At 37.0% G+C, this 18,440-nt stretch overlaps 3 protein-coding genes across 4 annotated transcripts; 2 read left to right on the top strand and 1 right to left on the bottom strand.

Moving 5' to 3' along the window:
• Nucleotides 1-1,441: 1,441 nt before the first annotated feature.
• On the top strand, nt 1,442-2,145 carry LOC134211288 (cuticle protein 19-like). The gene is made up of 2 exons (XM_062688009.1): nt 1,442-1,598; nt 1,660-2,145. Exons 1-2 carry the CDS (start codon nt 1,590-1,592, stop codon nt 1,999-2,001), a joined length of 351 nt encoding a protein of 116 aa, XP_062543993.1. The 5' UTR covers nt 1,442-1,589; the 3' UTR covers nt 2,002-2,145.
• A 696-nt stretch (nt 2,146-2,841) lies between these two features.
• LOC134211285 (cuticle protein 19-like) lies at nt 2,842-3,937 on the bottom strand. Of its 2 annotated transcripts, none has more exons than XM_062688006.1 (2): nt 3,815-3,902; nt 2,842-3,733 (listed from the first exon to the last, which is right to left on the bottom strand). In XM_062688006.1, the coding sequence occupies exons 1-2, from the start codon at nt 3,821-3,823 to the stop codon at nt 3,359-3,361; spliced, it is 384 nt and encodes a 127-aa protein (XP_062543990.1). In that variant the 5' UTR covers nt 3,824-3,902; the 3' UTR covers nt 2,842-3,358. The 2 variants fall into 2 exon arrangements, with proteins under 2 accessions (XP_062543990.1, XP_062543991.1); XM_062688007.1 differs by having other exon boundaries at nt 2,848-3,730; nt 3,815-3,937.
• Nucleotides 3,938-11,514: 7,577 nt separating this feature from the next.
• Nucleotides 11,515-17,871, top strand: LOC134211290 (cuticle protein 19-like). Its single transcript, XM_062688012.1, has 3 exons — nt 11,515-11,679; nt 17,158-17,417; nt 17,497-17,871. Exons 2-3 carry the CDS (start codon nt 17,409-17,411, stop codon nt 17,794-17,796), a joined length of 309 nt encoding a protein of 102 aa, XP_062543996.1. The 5' UTR covers nt 11,515-11,679; nt 17,158-17,408; the 3' UTR covers nt 17,797-17,871.
• The last annotated feature ends 569 nt before the right edge of the window (nt 17,872-18,440 follow it).

Here is an 18,440-nt window from a genome sequence, read left to right as displayed (position 1 = left end):
CATAGAAAGTCTTAATGAATATGCTCAGGTTACATAATGTTCAATTTAATTATTCTGTGAGCGAATTGAGATGCCGACATTCTAAAGTCAAACATATGTTCAACGGAAGTAAGCATGCGGCATGAAAGCCACGAAAGCCTCTTTCACTGCTCTGCGATCTACACCAATGAAGTCGATGTTATTCGCAAAACCAAGGATCATGTAAGACTACCTGATGATGGTTCCGTTTCATTGCACACCAGATCTTCGAATTGCACCTCCCAGAGCTTTGTTGAATAGCAGATTAAAGAAAGCGTCGAAATGCTTCAATCCATCTAACGTCATGAACAAATCGGTTGTCTCACCAGATGTTCTGACGCTTGATTTGGATCCATCCAGCATGAATCAGCCTAATAAGCTTTGCCGGAAAGCCATATATGCCACAGTAGGTTCCGTTTCACTGAGTCGTACGCTGCCTTGAAATCTACGAACAGATGATCAGCAAGTTGTATTCTATTTGATTATATTTTGATGCTTGCAAGTTGTTTTCCCGGAATTTCTCATAGATTTTTCGCAAAGTAAACATTTGGTCCGTTGTTGATAGTTCTACCTTGCATTGCAATATACGGGAACCCCAACTCGGACCTTAATTCCCTATGTGTGTCTTCAACACTGCATTATTCCAAAACGATCAGCTGTCCAGCTGCCCTCAAATAATCATCGTCTACAATATTTCACCGCTCTCCGTATTTTCTGGTCATGCGAGTTCAGCTAAGCAGATTCCTCAAGTTGTTTGTCGGAATACCCAAAAGACTACCGCTGAAGTGGAGCGTTCCGCGTAGATTCCAATTTTGATATGCATATCGTCCTGCCAAATAGGCGAATTGAATGAAATTTACCGTCGGATTTATTTTCCGTTCTGAACTATTTTCATTGACCAGAGAACAGCAGGCGATTTGGGGGTTCTGCCGTAACATAAAGCAAGAATAGCCATCTCCGGAGAGCAGCGCAGCAAGTACAATAAGATCCCGACTACACCACCAACGGAATGGATGGTATTCAACCGAAGTATGGATTCTCCCAGATTTTGACGGTTACCTTTTAAAAACACCATGGCACACCACCACCATTAATAAAGAGAAAACAAAATTTTAATTTTACAATTTAGTGCAATCTCCAATTTTCTAATTTATTATTGAGACTTATTTTATCATATTAACTCATATTTTTGGTAGGCAGTGTTGCTCTCATATTCGTTCAGTCCAAGTCGTTCGAATTGCGTCTTTCTCTACGTTTTTCGTGCATATGTAGATCAAACTACCGAAATTGCTCGAGAACCTTAGCAGATAATAGTCAGAGCGAAAGGGAAACTGTGAAAATATGTGTAGGTTTGTACAGAGAACTGGCTGAGCATGATTACATGACAGAAAGTAGCATGTAAATGAACACCCGTAGGAAAACAAATCACCACATTTACCTCACTCGCTTCAAGACCAAACAAAATAAACTTTCGTATAAATATTGCATGTCCAGCTGACTAGGTATCAGTCTCGTAACAGCACTCCACCAATAGGTCAGTTGGCGCAAGCAATTCAAACAGGAGATCCAACATGTTTAAGGTATGACAATTGGGAAATTGAATTTTTATAACAGTGTTAATCATTCTCCAATTAATTGCAGTTCATTGTTCTGGTTGCCTGTTTGGCAGTTGCCGCATTAGCGTACGAGGATTACCACTCCCATCCCAAGTACAAGTTCGAGTATGGCGTGAAGGACTCCCACACCGGCGACAACAAGGAACAGTGGGAACATCGCGACGGAGATGCCGTCCAGGGATCGTACTCTCTGCATGAACCCGACGGCACTCACCGGGTGGTGAACTACAAATCGGACAAACACGTTGGATTCCAGGCCCATGTGCAGCGTGCAGGACATGCTCAGCATCCGGCCGTGTACGGTGAACATCACGGCGACCACGGACACGGCGGCGAAAGTTACGCCAACATTGACCAGCATCATTGAGAGGTGATGATTTGGGGTAAATTGTTGTTGGTGCTTTCGAGAGGGTGCGAGGGCAGTGGATTGCTTATTGCCGTGCAGTCATAAAAGTAACGCACTGCACTGCCCATGTTGACTGTGTAATAAAGACTTCTTATTTTAAACTAACTATCGTGATTATTTGACATTGGGCGGGAAACTGTGTATAATGGACTGTTTGCTGCCATTAGCTGATAGCATGACATTTTCATTGTTGCCGTCCGTTAATTTCGTGACGCTTTAAGGGGAATGAGAAGTTTGAAGAAGTTTGATGATCCATATTCTGTTTTTAGTGGCATAATATGACGTGTTCTATTTACTGCAAATTAATCCCTGATTCTCCTGCAATTTTCAATTCAATTATAAGTATAATTTTCTTCGTTTTTGGTTGTCCTACTCAAACGAAAATGCTTCACCGTTATTTTGAGTAGCTGAAGCTTAGACTGATTTCTTGCACAAATGTTTATTTTTTTTTGACATGTAACGAGAAAGAATTCTGTTCTATTGTCGCTCTCACATATGATGAATAGAAAGGAATAAAGTTATGATTTGCTAACATGTATGTTGGATAAAAACACAAAATCAAGGAACATGCCTATCTGCCTCACTGTACATTACATAGTTTTTGATAGGAAGCTTTGAAATTAATAATCAGAGCAGTAATCACATTTCTTACATTGACAAGCAGACAATTCCCGAAATAATATGCAAAGTGCTAGTTTTCGGATTAATTGTCAACTGAATATCACAGCAATATAATTTGAGCTTACGAATGACAAAATAGTTTGTTTTATTTTTCACACATTTCTCACTTTCACGTTTATTTTTACTTGGAATTTTCAAAGAATTGTTTGAATGTTAGCGTGAAACAATTATGCATATAGATATATTATATTATTATATTACTCTTTTCTAGAATCTTAAAAACCTTATCATTGCTACTAATAATGAAAATGGCTAGGGTTACGGCAGGTATTTTCGTCTGAATTCCAATTCTCGTCATAATCACGAAAGCAAATGAAAGAAACATATTTTTGCTAAAACTCATCCGTACTCAATCGTAGGATCACGAGAATCGTTCTGTAAAATTATAGCGAATGGACTTTGCTTTCGTTGGTTTTGAGCCTATGACGGGAATTAGACTATCGACAGAAATACCTGCCGTAACTCTACAAATCTTTTGGTAACCATCAGTACTAGCAGCATTGACATTATAATCCTGGTTTTACAGTAGCAGTCTTGTTGAACAAATTATTATCGTTGTCTCCGACGCATGACAATAATCGTATCTACGAACTGGTCGTGCCTTGAACACCACAAAAGGTCCTTTCAGTCACCCAACCTAGTGACGATGTTTCTTCGGATGCACTTTAACCGGAATGACTGGGATCGGTTCGTGGTGCACCTTTGGTGCTGAACCATGACCGCCGACTCTCTTAACCTGAATTTGAATTCCTCCGTGGGCGTCGGATTCGTACTCGACCAAACGGTGACCGCCATCAGCTTCTTCCAGGGTGTACTGGCCCTTCACGTGATCCCCATCGCGGTGCTCCCACTGGGTTTTGTGATCTCCGGTGTGGCCATCCTTCACACCGTATTCGAATTTGTACTGCGCGGGGTGATGAACTTCTTTGGGCTCGTGATGTGGCTCCGCCGCGGGCTTATATGGCAGAGCTGTGGCCACTGCAGCTAAACAGGCAACGAGTGCAATAATCTGCTGGAGCAATGGTAGGAGAGAAACAAAACATTAATATCGAATCTAATTGACGACTTTCCTCAGTCCCATTTTTTTCATTACCTTATACATGTCGGATCGATGGGTTGGGGTTTTTCTGTTTGTTACTTTTGCTGAAGCTGGTCGATCGCTGAGATATGACTGATGGTGGATAACGACGATCCGTGAATATTTATAGAGGGTTTGAGGTGATCAATAATCATTATCAAATTTGATTCAATTTCGCCAAAGGTGTTGCAGATTGATATCGAGCATGCTGGACTGGGCAGTGCACGTGTGTTTTTGTAATGCGCTCTTGAAATTACGATTGCAGCATTTCATCGAAATCGACACACCAGCGGTCAGATGGTTTGGAGATCAAAAGTAGGTAAACAAACATATACTGGAAGTGAATGATCGTTACAAAAACATCCTTAATATTGAGCGGCTTTAATCATTTCCCTTCGTGTGTCTGAAATGTCTTCTGTTGAAAAACAAAAATCAAAGAAAGATTTACTTTCGTTCAGTTTTGTAACAGTAGGTTGATAAGAGGCAAACGTGTTGCTTTTGTGATAACCAAAAGAAACCTGACAAATGAATTGTAAATAAATGAATCCGTAATTATCAATGACATGGGATCAAATCGTGGTTAAAAAAAGAGAACTTGAGATGAACTCGTTAGAATCCAATTTCAAAACTACTCCATAGTTCCATAGTTCCAGAGACACATATCTCAAAAAGCAAGATACGAGAAACAGAGAAATTATCTTTTATTTAAAATTGAGACTTGTGTCTTCAAAACCGCTAACTGTTGAAATGTAAAAATATATAATATTTGTTGCAAATACGGAAGACAGTGTTAGCCATAAAGGGAACGCCTAGTATAAGTAGGGTGACCATATTAAATTCTTCAAAGGAGGACGTTCATCCAAATCGTAGCGAAAAAGGAGGACATTTGGTTGAAAAAGGAGGACATTGGAAACAAAATACTAAACACAAAACTTCCTGTGTAGATTTTTTACAGATTAAATTTGACAAAAAACATTGTTTCTCATGCGAGACAAATGTGACATACTACGTGCAAGTTGATTTAAATGAACAATAACAATGGACGAATTCAATTTTAAGCAATTTCTCCAAGAATTTTAACAAGAAAAACTGCAATATAATTTATGAATATCATCATCATCATCATCATCATAATAAACTCATTCATTCGACTGTCACTGAGTGTGCTTACTATGTGCAGAAAAAAACATATTTAGTATTGTTTATGTTGATGTTTACCGTTGGAAGTGCCTCGGGGTGAAAATCGGATTTAATTCTTTGTGATAAATTACTTTACTCATATGAAACGTGTTCAGATTTCAGATAATTTATCAATTTGTAAAATGTGCATAAATATTCAATGACTAATATTCAACCGAATATTGACAGTCCAGAGCCGACTATGAATGTGTCTGGAATTGAACTGACAAATGAAGAAAGATGGACTTCACCAAAAGTTTTCGATCATTCTACACTCTGGCGTCCACAAATAACTAGTTAGAAATAATAGAACCATCTTATACGTAAAGACACTATAAACAAAGACGGGAAATGTTCCAATTGGAATTCCAAATTTACTGTCAGTGTCATTCCAATCGAGCAAGAGACCTTTCATTCCAAAATATCACGCGCAACATTTGGCAAGGGTTCATTTGAACCAGCACGAATAAATATGTTGTTATTTGAATATTTTTTCATGGATTTAGGTAAAAAAGTTTTCGTATGTGGTTGAAAATCAATTAAACATGTTTATAGTGAACTGTGGCTTTTTATTGGGTGGTTGAACACGATACAAATCAAATATTTTTGAATTATGAAATTCGTGTACCGTGGACCCCCGGTAATATGACCGCTTTTAATCTGAACACTTTTTAATTTGAACCCCGTTCGTTTGAACATCGTTCAAATTAAAAATGGTTCAAACGTCATTTAACACGTGGAATCGAGAAAAGAAAAATGGAACATCGTGAAAAAGAATGCAGAATCAAAACAAACCAGCAAAGAGAGCAACCAGAAACCAGTTTTTCTGATGCAAATAGAGTAACCAGAAGTTCAAATTAAAAATGAACCCCGTTAATTTGAATGAGGTACCGTTCAAATTATCGGGGGTCCACGGTAAACCAATGTGGAAAGTATATCCAGCATCAGCAGTGTTGCGTTATTTGTTATTTGTTCAGGGATCAGACTTCCCGTGTATCTTTACGCATATGATTCTAACATTTAGTTGTTGTTTGTAGTGATTCGAAAATGTTTTGAGGATGTTACAACTACGTGGATTTTCATGGTGACTTTGAAACATTCCGTGGATTTAGCGCGATGTGATATCCAGATAATTATTGGACGAATAAAATGATGACTCCAAAAAAGATTGCCATTATTTTTTTCATTTGATGTAGGGAGTTAGTGCTAGTAATGGACCCCTTAACGACGGAAACTTACTTCAATCGCTTCGCTAGAGTAAGACTCATGACAAATTGCCATTCTGCAGCACTAGATGACAAGCAACAGGTATCAGCATCGCGTTTCGTACATAACACATGGTAAAACATTCATTTTTACTACTAAAATATGTATTTTAAAATTATGTAGCCAGGTTGCCTATTATGGCCACCCCGGGTCCATAATACGCAACATCGAGTTTGTTTACATACGTATTATGGTCCCCCCATTTGATTTTCATGTTCCATTTCCACATGTTCCTGTTGCCTATTATGGGCCCTCTAGCGCGTTTACATTCATAAATTAGTTAATATAACTAAATTTCAGTCTCCCAGTGCAAAACAATTGTATGGAACAACTACCCTGATAAGTTAAGCAACTTTATCCTATGGAAGTTTGCAGGAAATTGTAGATTCAAGCGTAAACTATCGGTTTTCGTTCAGGGGGTCGATTATAAGCACTCACTCCCTAATTCTAAAACGTTTTGTCTGATCAGATATATTGTTGGGTGATTTTTTTGTACCGGTCTGGGGTAATATCACGGAGTATGTTTGAGTCCTATCCTCGCACACACACGTTTAACACATTTTCCAGAGCAAATCCTAAACAAACTGTAAAAATACACAATGAATTTCTGAATATAATGATTTAACTTTTATTTACGGTTGAAATCTATTCTGACAGATTTTTTAGATTTCTCTAAACCATTTTGGAATACACGTGATGATGTCAGCAGTTTTTCGCCTCACATATTCAAGGGAACGAACTTCTTTAACAATTCCGAGAAAATATCAAACGTTGGTTGTGCTGGTGATTCTCCTGATATCGTCTAATTCACTCGTTGGAGGTTCGCTGTTTACACTAATTTTATTTAAAAACTTTATGGAAATGTTTCAGTTTAGAAACTTATTTGAATTCCTGCATTGTTAATTGTCTGTCCGAGCGACGTTCGCCGAAGAGTGGTTGCTGTAGATAGTTTACACTGAGATGGCGTCTTTATCAATTTTATACAACAGCCACCATTTTATACAAAAGAAGGTTGATCCAACTATCCGAAATAAACTTTCTTCAATGTGCGAAACTCAATCGTAAATAGCGAATATGAAAGCGTTTCGGAGGGAGATGATGCAATAAATTTGAATTGATGGAATCACTAACAGCAACCAAGCTACCACGCCAAACCCGATGCCACCGAAGCAGTTCATTTTTGCAACTTTTTTTTCCATAAAATGCTGGTCCTGAGAAGAACCAATTTTCTTTTCCCAATGCGCCTTTCCAATAACTAACTGCATCCAAACGCTTGTCGGCACCTTGCGTTGAAATTGTCAGCATTGCCACTGCTACCCACGCCTTCGTGGTGTTGTGTCCGCTCCGCTGCATCAAATGTCGAACCGCTCTTTGCGGAATCCCGATCAAAATGGCTCGCGCGCGCTGGAAAGCAGCTTTCTTGTATTCAATAAATTAAGCTCGTTAGCCCCGCCCCTTTGTTATCTTATATGGTTGTAAATATAATGTGCACTCATAACGATTAATGAAGGGGCGGGCTAGTGGAATCACTTCATTAGATATATGAAAGCCGCTATCTGGTGCGCGCGAGCCATTTTGATCAGGATTTCGCAGACAACGGGCCGTTCGGAGAATGTTATTTGCTACTGCCTTACAAGCGGGAGAAAAGGCAACAACAAACATAAACAAAAGATTGTAAAAAATTAGGTTTAACATCAAACAAATCAAAACAAGTCACGTTACATTTTTTAGCGAAGAGTCCTAGTTGGAAAACGCATTATAAGTGCAACCGAAACAGTCCATTTTCACAATTAGACCTTTTTTTTTAGAAAATGCTGGTCCTGAGAAGAACCAATTTTCTTTCCCCAATGTTCCTTTCCAACTAACTGACACCACAATTTGTAATAAATTTTCAGCATCGTCATTGGCGACGCGGGATCGCAATAGTGCTATTTTTGTAGTCAACCCTTTCTTCATATTCTGGTTCGTTGAGGTTGAATGATCTGCAGTAACAAACCGAGGATTTCCGTTTCACAATGCGATGGATTTCCGTTGAAAATGTTACCTGTGCCTCCGTGGTGCTGTGTCCGCTCCACTGCGATCGCTTTGATGCGTCCGCTCTGCGTGAAATATTGCTCAAACTGAGGATTAGTTCCAAACCCGCATGTTGCTCGATTTTGATGTATGTGCTAGTGATGCATATACGTGATTGGTTGGTTTGCCTAAATCCAAACTTTTATTTTATCAATTATCGATTATTTTTTTTATTTATTTATTTAACTTTTATTGCTACTGAAGAAGTTAATGAAAACTGTGTACAGTCGCCTTAAAGTGTAATTCAGACAGTGTATATGTGTGTACCTACTAATTATTTCAATGATTGTGATTTGTAATGTTTAATGTAATGTACCTAATGTTGTTGGTTCAAAGTTTGTTGCAGAAAAACATGATGGACATCTTTAAAGTGCCGGAAAGGAAGCCATTTACCCAACCGTACAGATTGTACGTCGGGGACTTCCCAACCCTACGAGTCCAGATGAATAGGTTAATGATCTTGGTAGCAGATCCCGCGCCTACAGTCGCGTTACTTTTGATAGTCGTAGGAAGCCAGCACTGTGAGGTTAAGGGTTTTTCAGTAGAAACAATCATTCACGTCATCCGACGCTAGACGCACTATCTATGTACAGTGTGGCTTCGCAATCGTAATGAGTGTTTTATTGTTGAATTGGTACTAATTGCTTAGAAATGAACGTAACTTGTCCTTAAAATTAGCTAGAGTTCTTGCAGTTTTTATATCAACAGGAAGATTGTTGAAAAACCTTACTCCTCTTCGAAATATACTATTCTGCGCCATAGTGGTTCGTGATAAAACTTGGTAGATATGATTTTGCTGTCTAGTACGTTGTGAATGAACAGTAGATACTCTAATAAGAGGTATATTACATTTTATCAGGCCATGTTGTACTTTATACATATAAATCAAAACTTCAAACTTACTTAAATTATGCAGATCTAAAACTCTTTCATTGTACAGATCAGAAGAGCTGGTTAATCTAGGTAATTTTTTGATGGTGTTTATAATACCATTCTGCAATCGTGATAGCTTGAGTAAATTCGTATTATTTGCACTACTCCAAATGCAATTCATATAGATTAAGTGAGGATGCACGAATGCAAAATACAATTTCCATGCTGTATCTTCCGTAACTATTGGTCGTAATTTTTTAAATGCAAATGCCATAGTTTTAAGCTTGGTTTCTACGTGTTTTATGTGGTATATCCATTTAAGGTTAGAGTCAATTATTAGACCAAGAAATCGGATATATTCAACTTGTTTCAAGCATGTGTTTCCACACCAAATGCGTAGACTCGAAGGCTGGCCTCTTAAACTAAACGCCATCACCAAAGTTTTTTCAAGATTCAAAGCTAAAAAGTTTTCAGCACACCATTGCTCAATAAGGTTTATATCATGCTTCATGTTATTTGACAACGTTATCTCAAGTTCTTGTTCATCGGTGACACGACCCGTTGAACAATCAATAACATAATTATAAGACTGCTGGTTTGAAATGTTATGCACTATTTCGTTAAGTGTATTCCAAAACTTTTTAGGATTCTAAGAGTGTTCCGATATTTTATTGTTATAGTAGTTTTTTTTAGCCCATTTAATGTGATTATTGAGTCTATTTCTATATTGAACGTACTCGGGAGTTAATCTTGGATTTCTTCGAGAATTTTGATATAACATATCCTTAGTAACATTTTGGTTTTATGCTGGTTTTATAACACTTTTGAAGAGTAGATTATGGTCTTCAAGAGCGTTATAAAACTTAAAATGTTTCTTGGGATTTCTTACTTCAATCATCGATAAAATTTCATTTGTTATATAAGGTTTTCTGGCGTATTTCTTTTTTGACAAATATATTTTTCGAGTGTTTTGTTCAATTTGAGAACTAATTGTATGCATAAGCTCGTCGAATGTAGTAATATTATTTAGAACCAAAGATTCAGCAGTTATTCTATTGTACGCAGTTACAGTCTTAAATTGAATTTTTTGAACTTTTCGTACATTGCAGTTCACAGTTACTATCAGAGTTCTGTGATCAGAAATATTAGGTTCGGAATCCATCATATGTATACCATATTCATATTCAGACATATCGGTGAACGCGTTATCAATTAAGGTTTGTATATAATTAGATATGCGAGTAGAATATAAATTATTGATTGGATTTATGAATAAAAAACCGTTACTTTCCACAATACTTGTATAATCCGTTATATATCCAACTTGATGTTGAAATCTCCTAAAACCATCGTTCTAGGATAATTGTATAGTAATCCATCTAATTCATCCAAAAATTCTAATTGGTTTCGAGCTGGGTTGTATACAACCAATATTTTGATTCGTTCATCAATTAAATCGACAATGATAAAATCGTTCACAACTCTGTGAGAAGATAGAACCATTTGTGAGTTAATAGTCTCTCGTACACATATCGATACACCACCTCCACGATCGGAGTCTCGTGTGCAATGGTAGGAGTGAAAACCGTGTAGGGTGGGTGTACCAATTGTCGCCATACATAAGAACAACTATTTTTAAAAAAATAAGTAAAAAGCATGTGGGTGGACTTATATATCAAGCGAAAGGTTTTGCTTCCTGCTCCTTAGAACAGCTGTGAAAAACACAATCAAATTTGTTATTATCCTCAAAATTGATTAATCCATAATAGGAACGCATGCACCAGTTGTGGCACTATTCTTAATTTTGGTTCCTTATTTGGCAAATCCCATTGTTTTCTTATGGGACTGGCCAAATAGAGACCACTAGTGCGACAACTGGTGCAAAGGACGTCAAAAATTTAGCAAAATCTATTTTTACAATTATGATTTGCTTGTTTTGGAGGAGATCAAAGGATTTATCGTATCATATGAATATGCTTTATCGATATGAACTTGGTTTGCGGTGATTTGATTGGCCATTTAGCATATAAAGCACTAGTGCGACAACTGGTGCTATAGCCACAACTGGTACATCTAGCATATATTAAAAATTTCCCAACTGTACAGCCAAGTTTCAGTCAATACGATTATCTGTATTGGTTTTTTAAGACCTATTATAAATGTTTCCATAGAATCTAATTTATATCGACAGCTTCTGATATTAAGACATAGAATATTGAGAGTGTTCTCAGGTAGGTCACTAAAATTTAGTGAGCTCGTTGAAGTGAGTCGAATAGAATCGTGTTCAGACATTAGGTATGTGTATCATTGTAACGAGCGAGTATAGTGCGGTGAGGTATACTTTGAGCCAACATTGTATAGTGGTGTATAGTGTGTGCATAATAACATTGTTTCTGTGTACATTGTTTATGTTACATCATGTCAGTGAAGGCAATTTAGATTCTCTTCAAACCCAGGATATTTTCAATCCCTGATGGTACTGATGACATGTAAGCTGCTCCCCTGGAGAACCAGACGTTGCTAAAACCGTGCTTAGTTTTATACTCCTTGGCTACATTAAGCAAGTGTTGGTTGCTTTTCGTGAGGTGATGATTGACGTACAGTTTTGGTTTGGAATCCACAGTATGCGATCTATTGATCGCGTTCATGACCATCCTCTTAGAAGTGTTATCCGTAAACTTTACAAGTATTGGTTTAATACCACGTGAATTTGTTGTTGGCATCCGATTGCCGATTGACCCAGTGAGAACAAATCCGTGTTTGGCTACTGCTTTCTTAACGACGTTGACTACCTTCTCACTCGCTCTCTCAGGCATGTTGGAAATGATCAAATAATTCTCCAGTGTTTGTTGTTCCGTGTATTGGACTCAACGTTGCATTTAGACTTCTCGGAGTGATCCAATTTACGTCGCAGTGTCGCCAGTTGTTGCTTCAAATCTTCAAAAGAGTCCGACAGAAAGTTTTGTGATGATCTAACTCCCGAGAGTTTAACTTGAAGTGCCTTAAAATTTTCTTGCATTGATTTCATAGCGCTATCAAGTGAAATTTGTAGTACACTCATGAATTCACGCTTCAGCAACTCCTTGAACATTTCCGTAGCTTTCGATACAGAAATAAAATCGTCCATCCCGGCGGCAGCAGCAGCAGCAACACAACAACAGCAAACCTCGATCCAATATTAGCACCACCAACTCTTTACTACGTATATGTGCCACCCAAACACGTTGCTTGCAAAATCAATTTTGTAGTTTTCTGAATTTATTTGCGGTTTGTTCGCGATTCTTTCGTATATTCACAAGGACGATGTACTTGACTTTTAAATTACAACTGTTTCGAAATTTTTAACGAACTTTTGATTATGAATATTTCGAGAATTCGAGCGCGGCGTTCGTGATACCAGTTTCGTGTAAATATACATACAGTATAAATAGTTAAAAATCAGTATACAAAGAAGCGTTGACTCATCCTTGACCGAATGGTCCAAATTGGAAATCTATCGAGAAACGACTGAGATATTAAAGTTTAATGTCTATCATATTTTCGTGATGGTCCCCGATTTTCGCAATCGTAAAGTGTACCCCAATATAGAAAAGACAGACGTAATCCTACGTTAAAAAACTTTAAGGAATTTCCTCAGGAATGCTTTATTAATTATTAATTAGAAATTAAATTTCCGGAGGAATGTTGGAACGAATTCCTAAAACAATCGGAAGAATTTCTTTAGGAAGTTCTTAAGAAATTTCTTTGAAGCTCCAAAAAGAAATTCTTTCTAGAGTTTCCGGAGGAATTTCTTTAGGAATATTGAAAGAATTAATTTAAGAAACTCCTGAAATAAATGCTGTAGCAAATTACGAAAACAAAAAAGTTCAAGGGAATTCAGACACCAATTTCCGCATAAATTTCTAAATCAAAAAGAAATCATAAATAAATTCCCAAAGGAATTAAGCGAATTTGGGAAAGTTTTCCTGAAACAATTTCCATAGGTTTTTCGAAAGATTTTTCCAAATGAATTCCGAAGGAATTTCCAATGGAATTTAAGAATTCGTTAAGGAATTTCCGAAGATATCTTGAAAAGAACTCCCGAAGAATTTCTCTAGACGCGAGTATTCCTTGGGGATTTTTAATGGTTTTCCTATAGGAATCTATCCCCGAAGTAATTTCCTGAGAATTAGCGGATGGAATCCCTGGAGGAAATTTCTAAGTATTTCTTGCAATGCACAGAGAAAGAAAATTTCGGAAATTCCTTCAGGAGTTCCTTTGAAAATTTATTTATAAAGTCGTTAGGAAATTCCTGAAAGAAATTCCGGTGGCATAACTGCATTAGTTTCCGGAGGTCTAAAGGGTTTTTTGTAAGCTAAAAAATCTGAAGAAATGCCCGAAGGAACTCCTAAAGAAATTTATGAGTTTCTGGAGGAAGTTCTGAAGATATTACCGAGGCAAATTTTGAAGGAACTTTCTTCCTGGATTTCTTGAGAAAGTACTGGCAGAATTCTTAAAATATATTGGAATGAAATTACTAAATCGATTTCCGAAGAAAATCGTAAAGGAGTTTTAAAAGGCATTCCTGAAGAAATTTCAGAAGGATTTCTTCAGAACAAGTTTCCGAAGGTATTCCTAAAACAATTTCCAAAAGTATTGCAGGTATTGATGCAATTCCTAAAGAATTTGTAAAGGAATTCGAATGATTGATTTATTGATTATAATTCCTTCTTTGAATTTTTGAAGGAATATTATAAAGAATTTCCAATGGAATTTTTGGATTCACCTCCGAAGAAATTTTCGAAGAATTTTCAGAAGAAATCCCAAGAAAATCCGAAAGAATTCGTAGAGAAATATACTAAAAAAGTTTAAGAGTAAGAATGTCGGAAATTCCTCCAATTTTGAAATTGCTTCACGTTTTTTTTTTTTAGAAATTTCCTTGGAAACGCTATTAGGAATTATTTTGGAAAATTCTTGCCTATGCCTATAGATAATCCTTTGGAAATTCCTTCAGGAATACCTACGAAAATTATTTAAGGAATACTTTCGGAAATTGATTTAGGAGAAATCGTTAAGAAATTTCTTAAGGAATTCCTCGGAAAGTCTAAATTATTGTCTAAATTTCTTCGAAAATTCCTCCAGAAGTTCCTACGGAATTACTTCTAAGAATTCCTTTACCAATTCTTTTTGGGAGTTTTTTCCGAAATTCTTTCAAAAATTCCTTCAAGGACAAGCCTCCCGGAACCCAAAACTATTTTCACTCACGTTTTCATAGGCATCCCACTCAATACGGAAGCAACGTACAACAGTCATTTTTACCTTTCGCGTATACTAAGCATACGTAAAGGCTATAGGATCACTCCAAAACCGAACGTTTGATGGAAGACTCGGAGACCCATAGTGTTATATACCAATCGACTTAGCTCGAAGAATTGAGGTGATGTCTGTATGTGTGTGTATGTGTACAAAAAATGTGAGATAAACTTTTTTGTACTTACCATTATCCGATTTTCTCGCAACAAGTTGCATTCGACGCAGATTATGGCCTAGTTAGACCGATCGGACATTGCGTTCCAGAGTTATTAAAAAACATTGTTTTTTTTCTCCATTTCTCCCAAAGATCCCCTCTTGAAAAAAAAATATTTTTTTTTTAAACTGCTGCAATGCATTCTGAAGAACGCAAATAAATGTGAAGTGATGGAAATAACTGATTCTATCTCCCTGAAGTGCAATTTGACCTCTCTTATGTGCTTTTCTTCTTATATTTTACAATACATGAGAAAGGCACCATCACCGCTAGGTGGATTATTCTGGGTTTATTAGTTCACGCATGCTGCGACGCACTAAAGCTATTCTACAAAAATTGTTTTAGGAAAACTTCCCGATTTTTTAAAGAGACATATTTTTATGAATTTCTTTATTAATTCCTTCGGAAATTGCTTTAGGAATTCCTGCCGGGGGGGATAATAAAAAATAAATATTAAAATGAAAAAAATAAAAAAATAAACTCTTCGGATTTACAATGTACTGAAAACTCATATGTGAATATGTACATTGTGTGAAAGATATTGATTTGAAAAATGTATTGGAGGTAACCACTTTCCCTTCGATGGGACCCGAACCCACGTCCTTCAGTACGCTTGACTGGTGCTTTAACCAACTAAGCTACGAAGGACCTCCGTCGGCCTTCGCAACCTAGCGGCTACTGATTGAGCTCGAGATTCCAAAATTGGACGCATAGCCAAATCACTCGCAATCCATTTCTCAAGCCAACACTTCCACATGTGTATAGTACGTGATAGTACATGTGTATAGTACGTAGTATAGTACTCTGATCCTCGGATTTGTTAAAAAATGTTTTGAAAATCCTCAAAATTATTCAAATTTTTTTGGTGGTGTGGGAGACAAAATTGTTTTTACATATTTGTATCGGCCTAAATGGCAGAAAATCCAGCTTTTTTTAGAACGATTTTGGCGTATATATAGACCGTTCCGAAAATTATAAATCCATGTTGTTTATTGAATAATTCCAATTTTTGTTTTCCAGCAATTTACTGTTTTATGGTTACATTTAGCCTAACATTCTATATAATTTCATATAGCATCGAGTTTTCCAGAATGTTTCGAATATTTGTCATGTTCTATAATTTTTCCTTCGCAATGTTTCGACGATTTTGCACAACATGTTCTTCAGCTATTACATAAAAATTTTCATCAATATTTCTACTTAATCCATTCAATCTCATACCCATTTGACAAGCATCATAGATTTAAAAAAAAATTGCTGTCAGACGAGAATTGGAACAATTTCAAATTAATTGCGATCAGCCAAAAAAAAAAATAAAAAATAAAAATGATTCCGAGCTTTCGTTTTCACAAATGCTACAATTTTTTTACTTTTTGAAGCAATGTGGCCTGCGTCATTAGTGTCCAGAGGAAACCCCAAGATATACCGTACCTGAAACTCGTCTGATTCTAAAGCCACATCCGAATTAATGATGATTAGGGACACGGCAGGTATTTTCGTCTATTCGTCATAGTCTCGAAAACCAGTAAAAGAGACGCTTTTTTGTAAAACTCATACGTACCAAATCGTAAGCTCAGGAGAAACGTTCTGCTATAGTGGAGTTCTAGCAAATGTACGTTGCTTTCGTTGGTTTTAGCCCCTACGATGATGGACGGAAATACCTGCCGTGTCCCTACTCATTTTTCATTTTTTTTGTTTTTCGAAATTTTCAGGTTATTGACATTATTTTTCAGCATATCTCATCGTTAAAGCGAAAAGAGAGACATTATTATGCGTCTGTATTGAAAAACATATTGATCTAACAGTTTATTCGTTCTTTTTTAGGTAATTTAACAAAAAAAAACACAATTTAGTTCAAAAATTTTTTTTTTGGTCAGGAATCAAAGCTTTATATTTTCTGATTTTATGCAAAAAAAATCGGAACTGATACATCACGTGAAAGTGTAGAATGTAATTTTTAGCAGTATTTTTAGCAACTGGCGGAAAATCAAAATCTTATTTGTTGAACAATTTAACCATACTTACTCTTCATGAACTGGTGAATAATGGCAGTAAGAGGAACACACGGAAATTCTTGTTACTGAACAAATTATTCTATAAGTATTACTGCTCGCTGTGCACCTCGCCTTCTTGTGCCCGTCGGATCGTTGTCGAGAACCATTTTCACCGGGTTATTGCTCTCTGTGAAGGGTCTACATAGCGGTCAAGGATACTGGTCGTGCCACAATGGATCTAAAATCTGGTCGCACACTGTGACACAACCGAACAGGAGAAAAAATATTATAGTAACTCCTCTTAGGTCTGAGTGAAAATTTAAATCTATATAATAATCCACTGGCAGAGAATTGAAAGATTACACAAATTAAAATCGAAAAGGATGGCATCTTTGACGGAAATTGCATATTTGAATCGATTAATTAGTTAATTAACCACGTTTTTGGTATGTTTCGTTGCTATGTAGCCAACATGCGAGGTTAAAGCAGATTTGATTGCATCATGCATGAAAAGCAAAACACGGACAAATTCAAACGATAAATACAGACACGAAAATTGGAGAAAAACAAACCCCAGCTCTTACATTGCACGAAACCGGCGTCGGCTATCTAAATCTGGCCTCATATATATACTGCATGCATATCAGTTCAAAGTCATCAGTAACCTCCAACCATCCAAATCATCAGTCCACCACAGCTTCACCTAAACGGCATCAACATGTTCAAGGTGCGAACTGTTTTCCGACAACATTTCCATTGCGATAAATATATCAGACAACGCAAGTAATCAATCTCACATCTTCCAGACCATCATTGCGCTCGTTGCCTGTCTAGTCGTCATTGTGGCTGCCGGTGAAGACCATGCGCAGTACAAGTTCGAGTACGGGGTTAAGGATGGACACACCCACGATCACAAGAGCCAGTGGGAACATCGCGATGGAGATGTCGTGAAGGGGCAGTACACTCTGGATGAGGCCGACGGGACTCATCGCGTCGTGGATTACAGCTCCGACCATCACAACGGATTCCAGGCTCATGTGCAGCGCTCCGGACATGCGCACCATCCACACGGCGAGAGCTATGCCAACGTTAATCAGCATTATTAATCTGTGAATTTGTTCGCGGAAATGAGGTGTGAATGAGCAATAAAGAGGATGCGTTGAGATTGTTTAAAAAATTAATGGTTTGATGTTTATTTTTATTTTGTCTTCCTCTTGTTCGGTCTGCTTCATGATTGATTCATAATGGGCCAATCTATGGTAGAATGGCAATTTGAATCGACTTAATGACCTAATGACGCAATGATACATATTGACGTTCATTTTTTATATTATTAGCGACGTTTTTCCGTCGCAGTAAACTTTTTGTATAATATAGTGTCTAGAATGTATATATAGTATATTAGTGTCTATAGTTTTTACATACGGATCATGTTTGCGTATTATAAAGGTACATAGCGCCCGAATTCAATTTCAACAGTAGTACACGCTTTAAGGAGAAAAATCACCTGAAGCAAGTGATACTTTTCTAGGCTCATATTGTGCCCTCATTATCGTGTGGTAAGAGTCAAGCTACTTGCTCCTTAAACGGGAAACTCAACTAACAATTCAAGACAAAATTTTCAAAACGACTTATCTGCTTTTGTAAACAAAGATTCAAACGTCGTTTTGACGAATTTGATAGCACTTCGATGCAAAAACTCCACCTACCTATTGATAGTGTTGGTTTACGTAGGAGTGCTATCAGATTC

The sequence above is a fragment of the Armigeres subalbatus genome, chromosome 2 (assembly GCF_024139115.2).
Source record: "Armigeres subalbatus isolate Guangzhou_Male chromosome 2, GZ_Asu_2, whole genome shotgun sequence".
Taxonomy (NCBI): Eukaryota; Metazoa; Arthropoda; class Insecta; order Diptera; family Culicidae; genus Armigeres; species Armigeres subalbatus.
The sequence above is the reverse complement of the archived record's forward strand: the minus strand, read 5'-3'. Positions and strand labels throughout refer to the sequence as shown.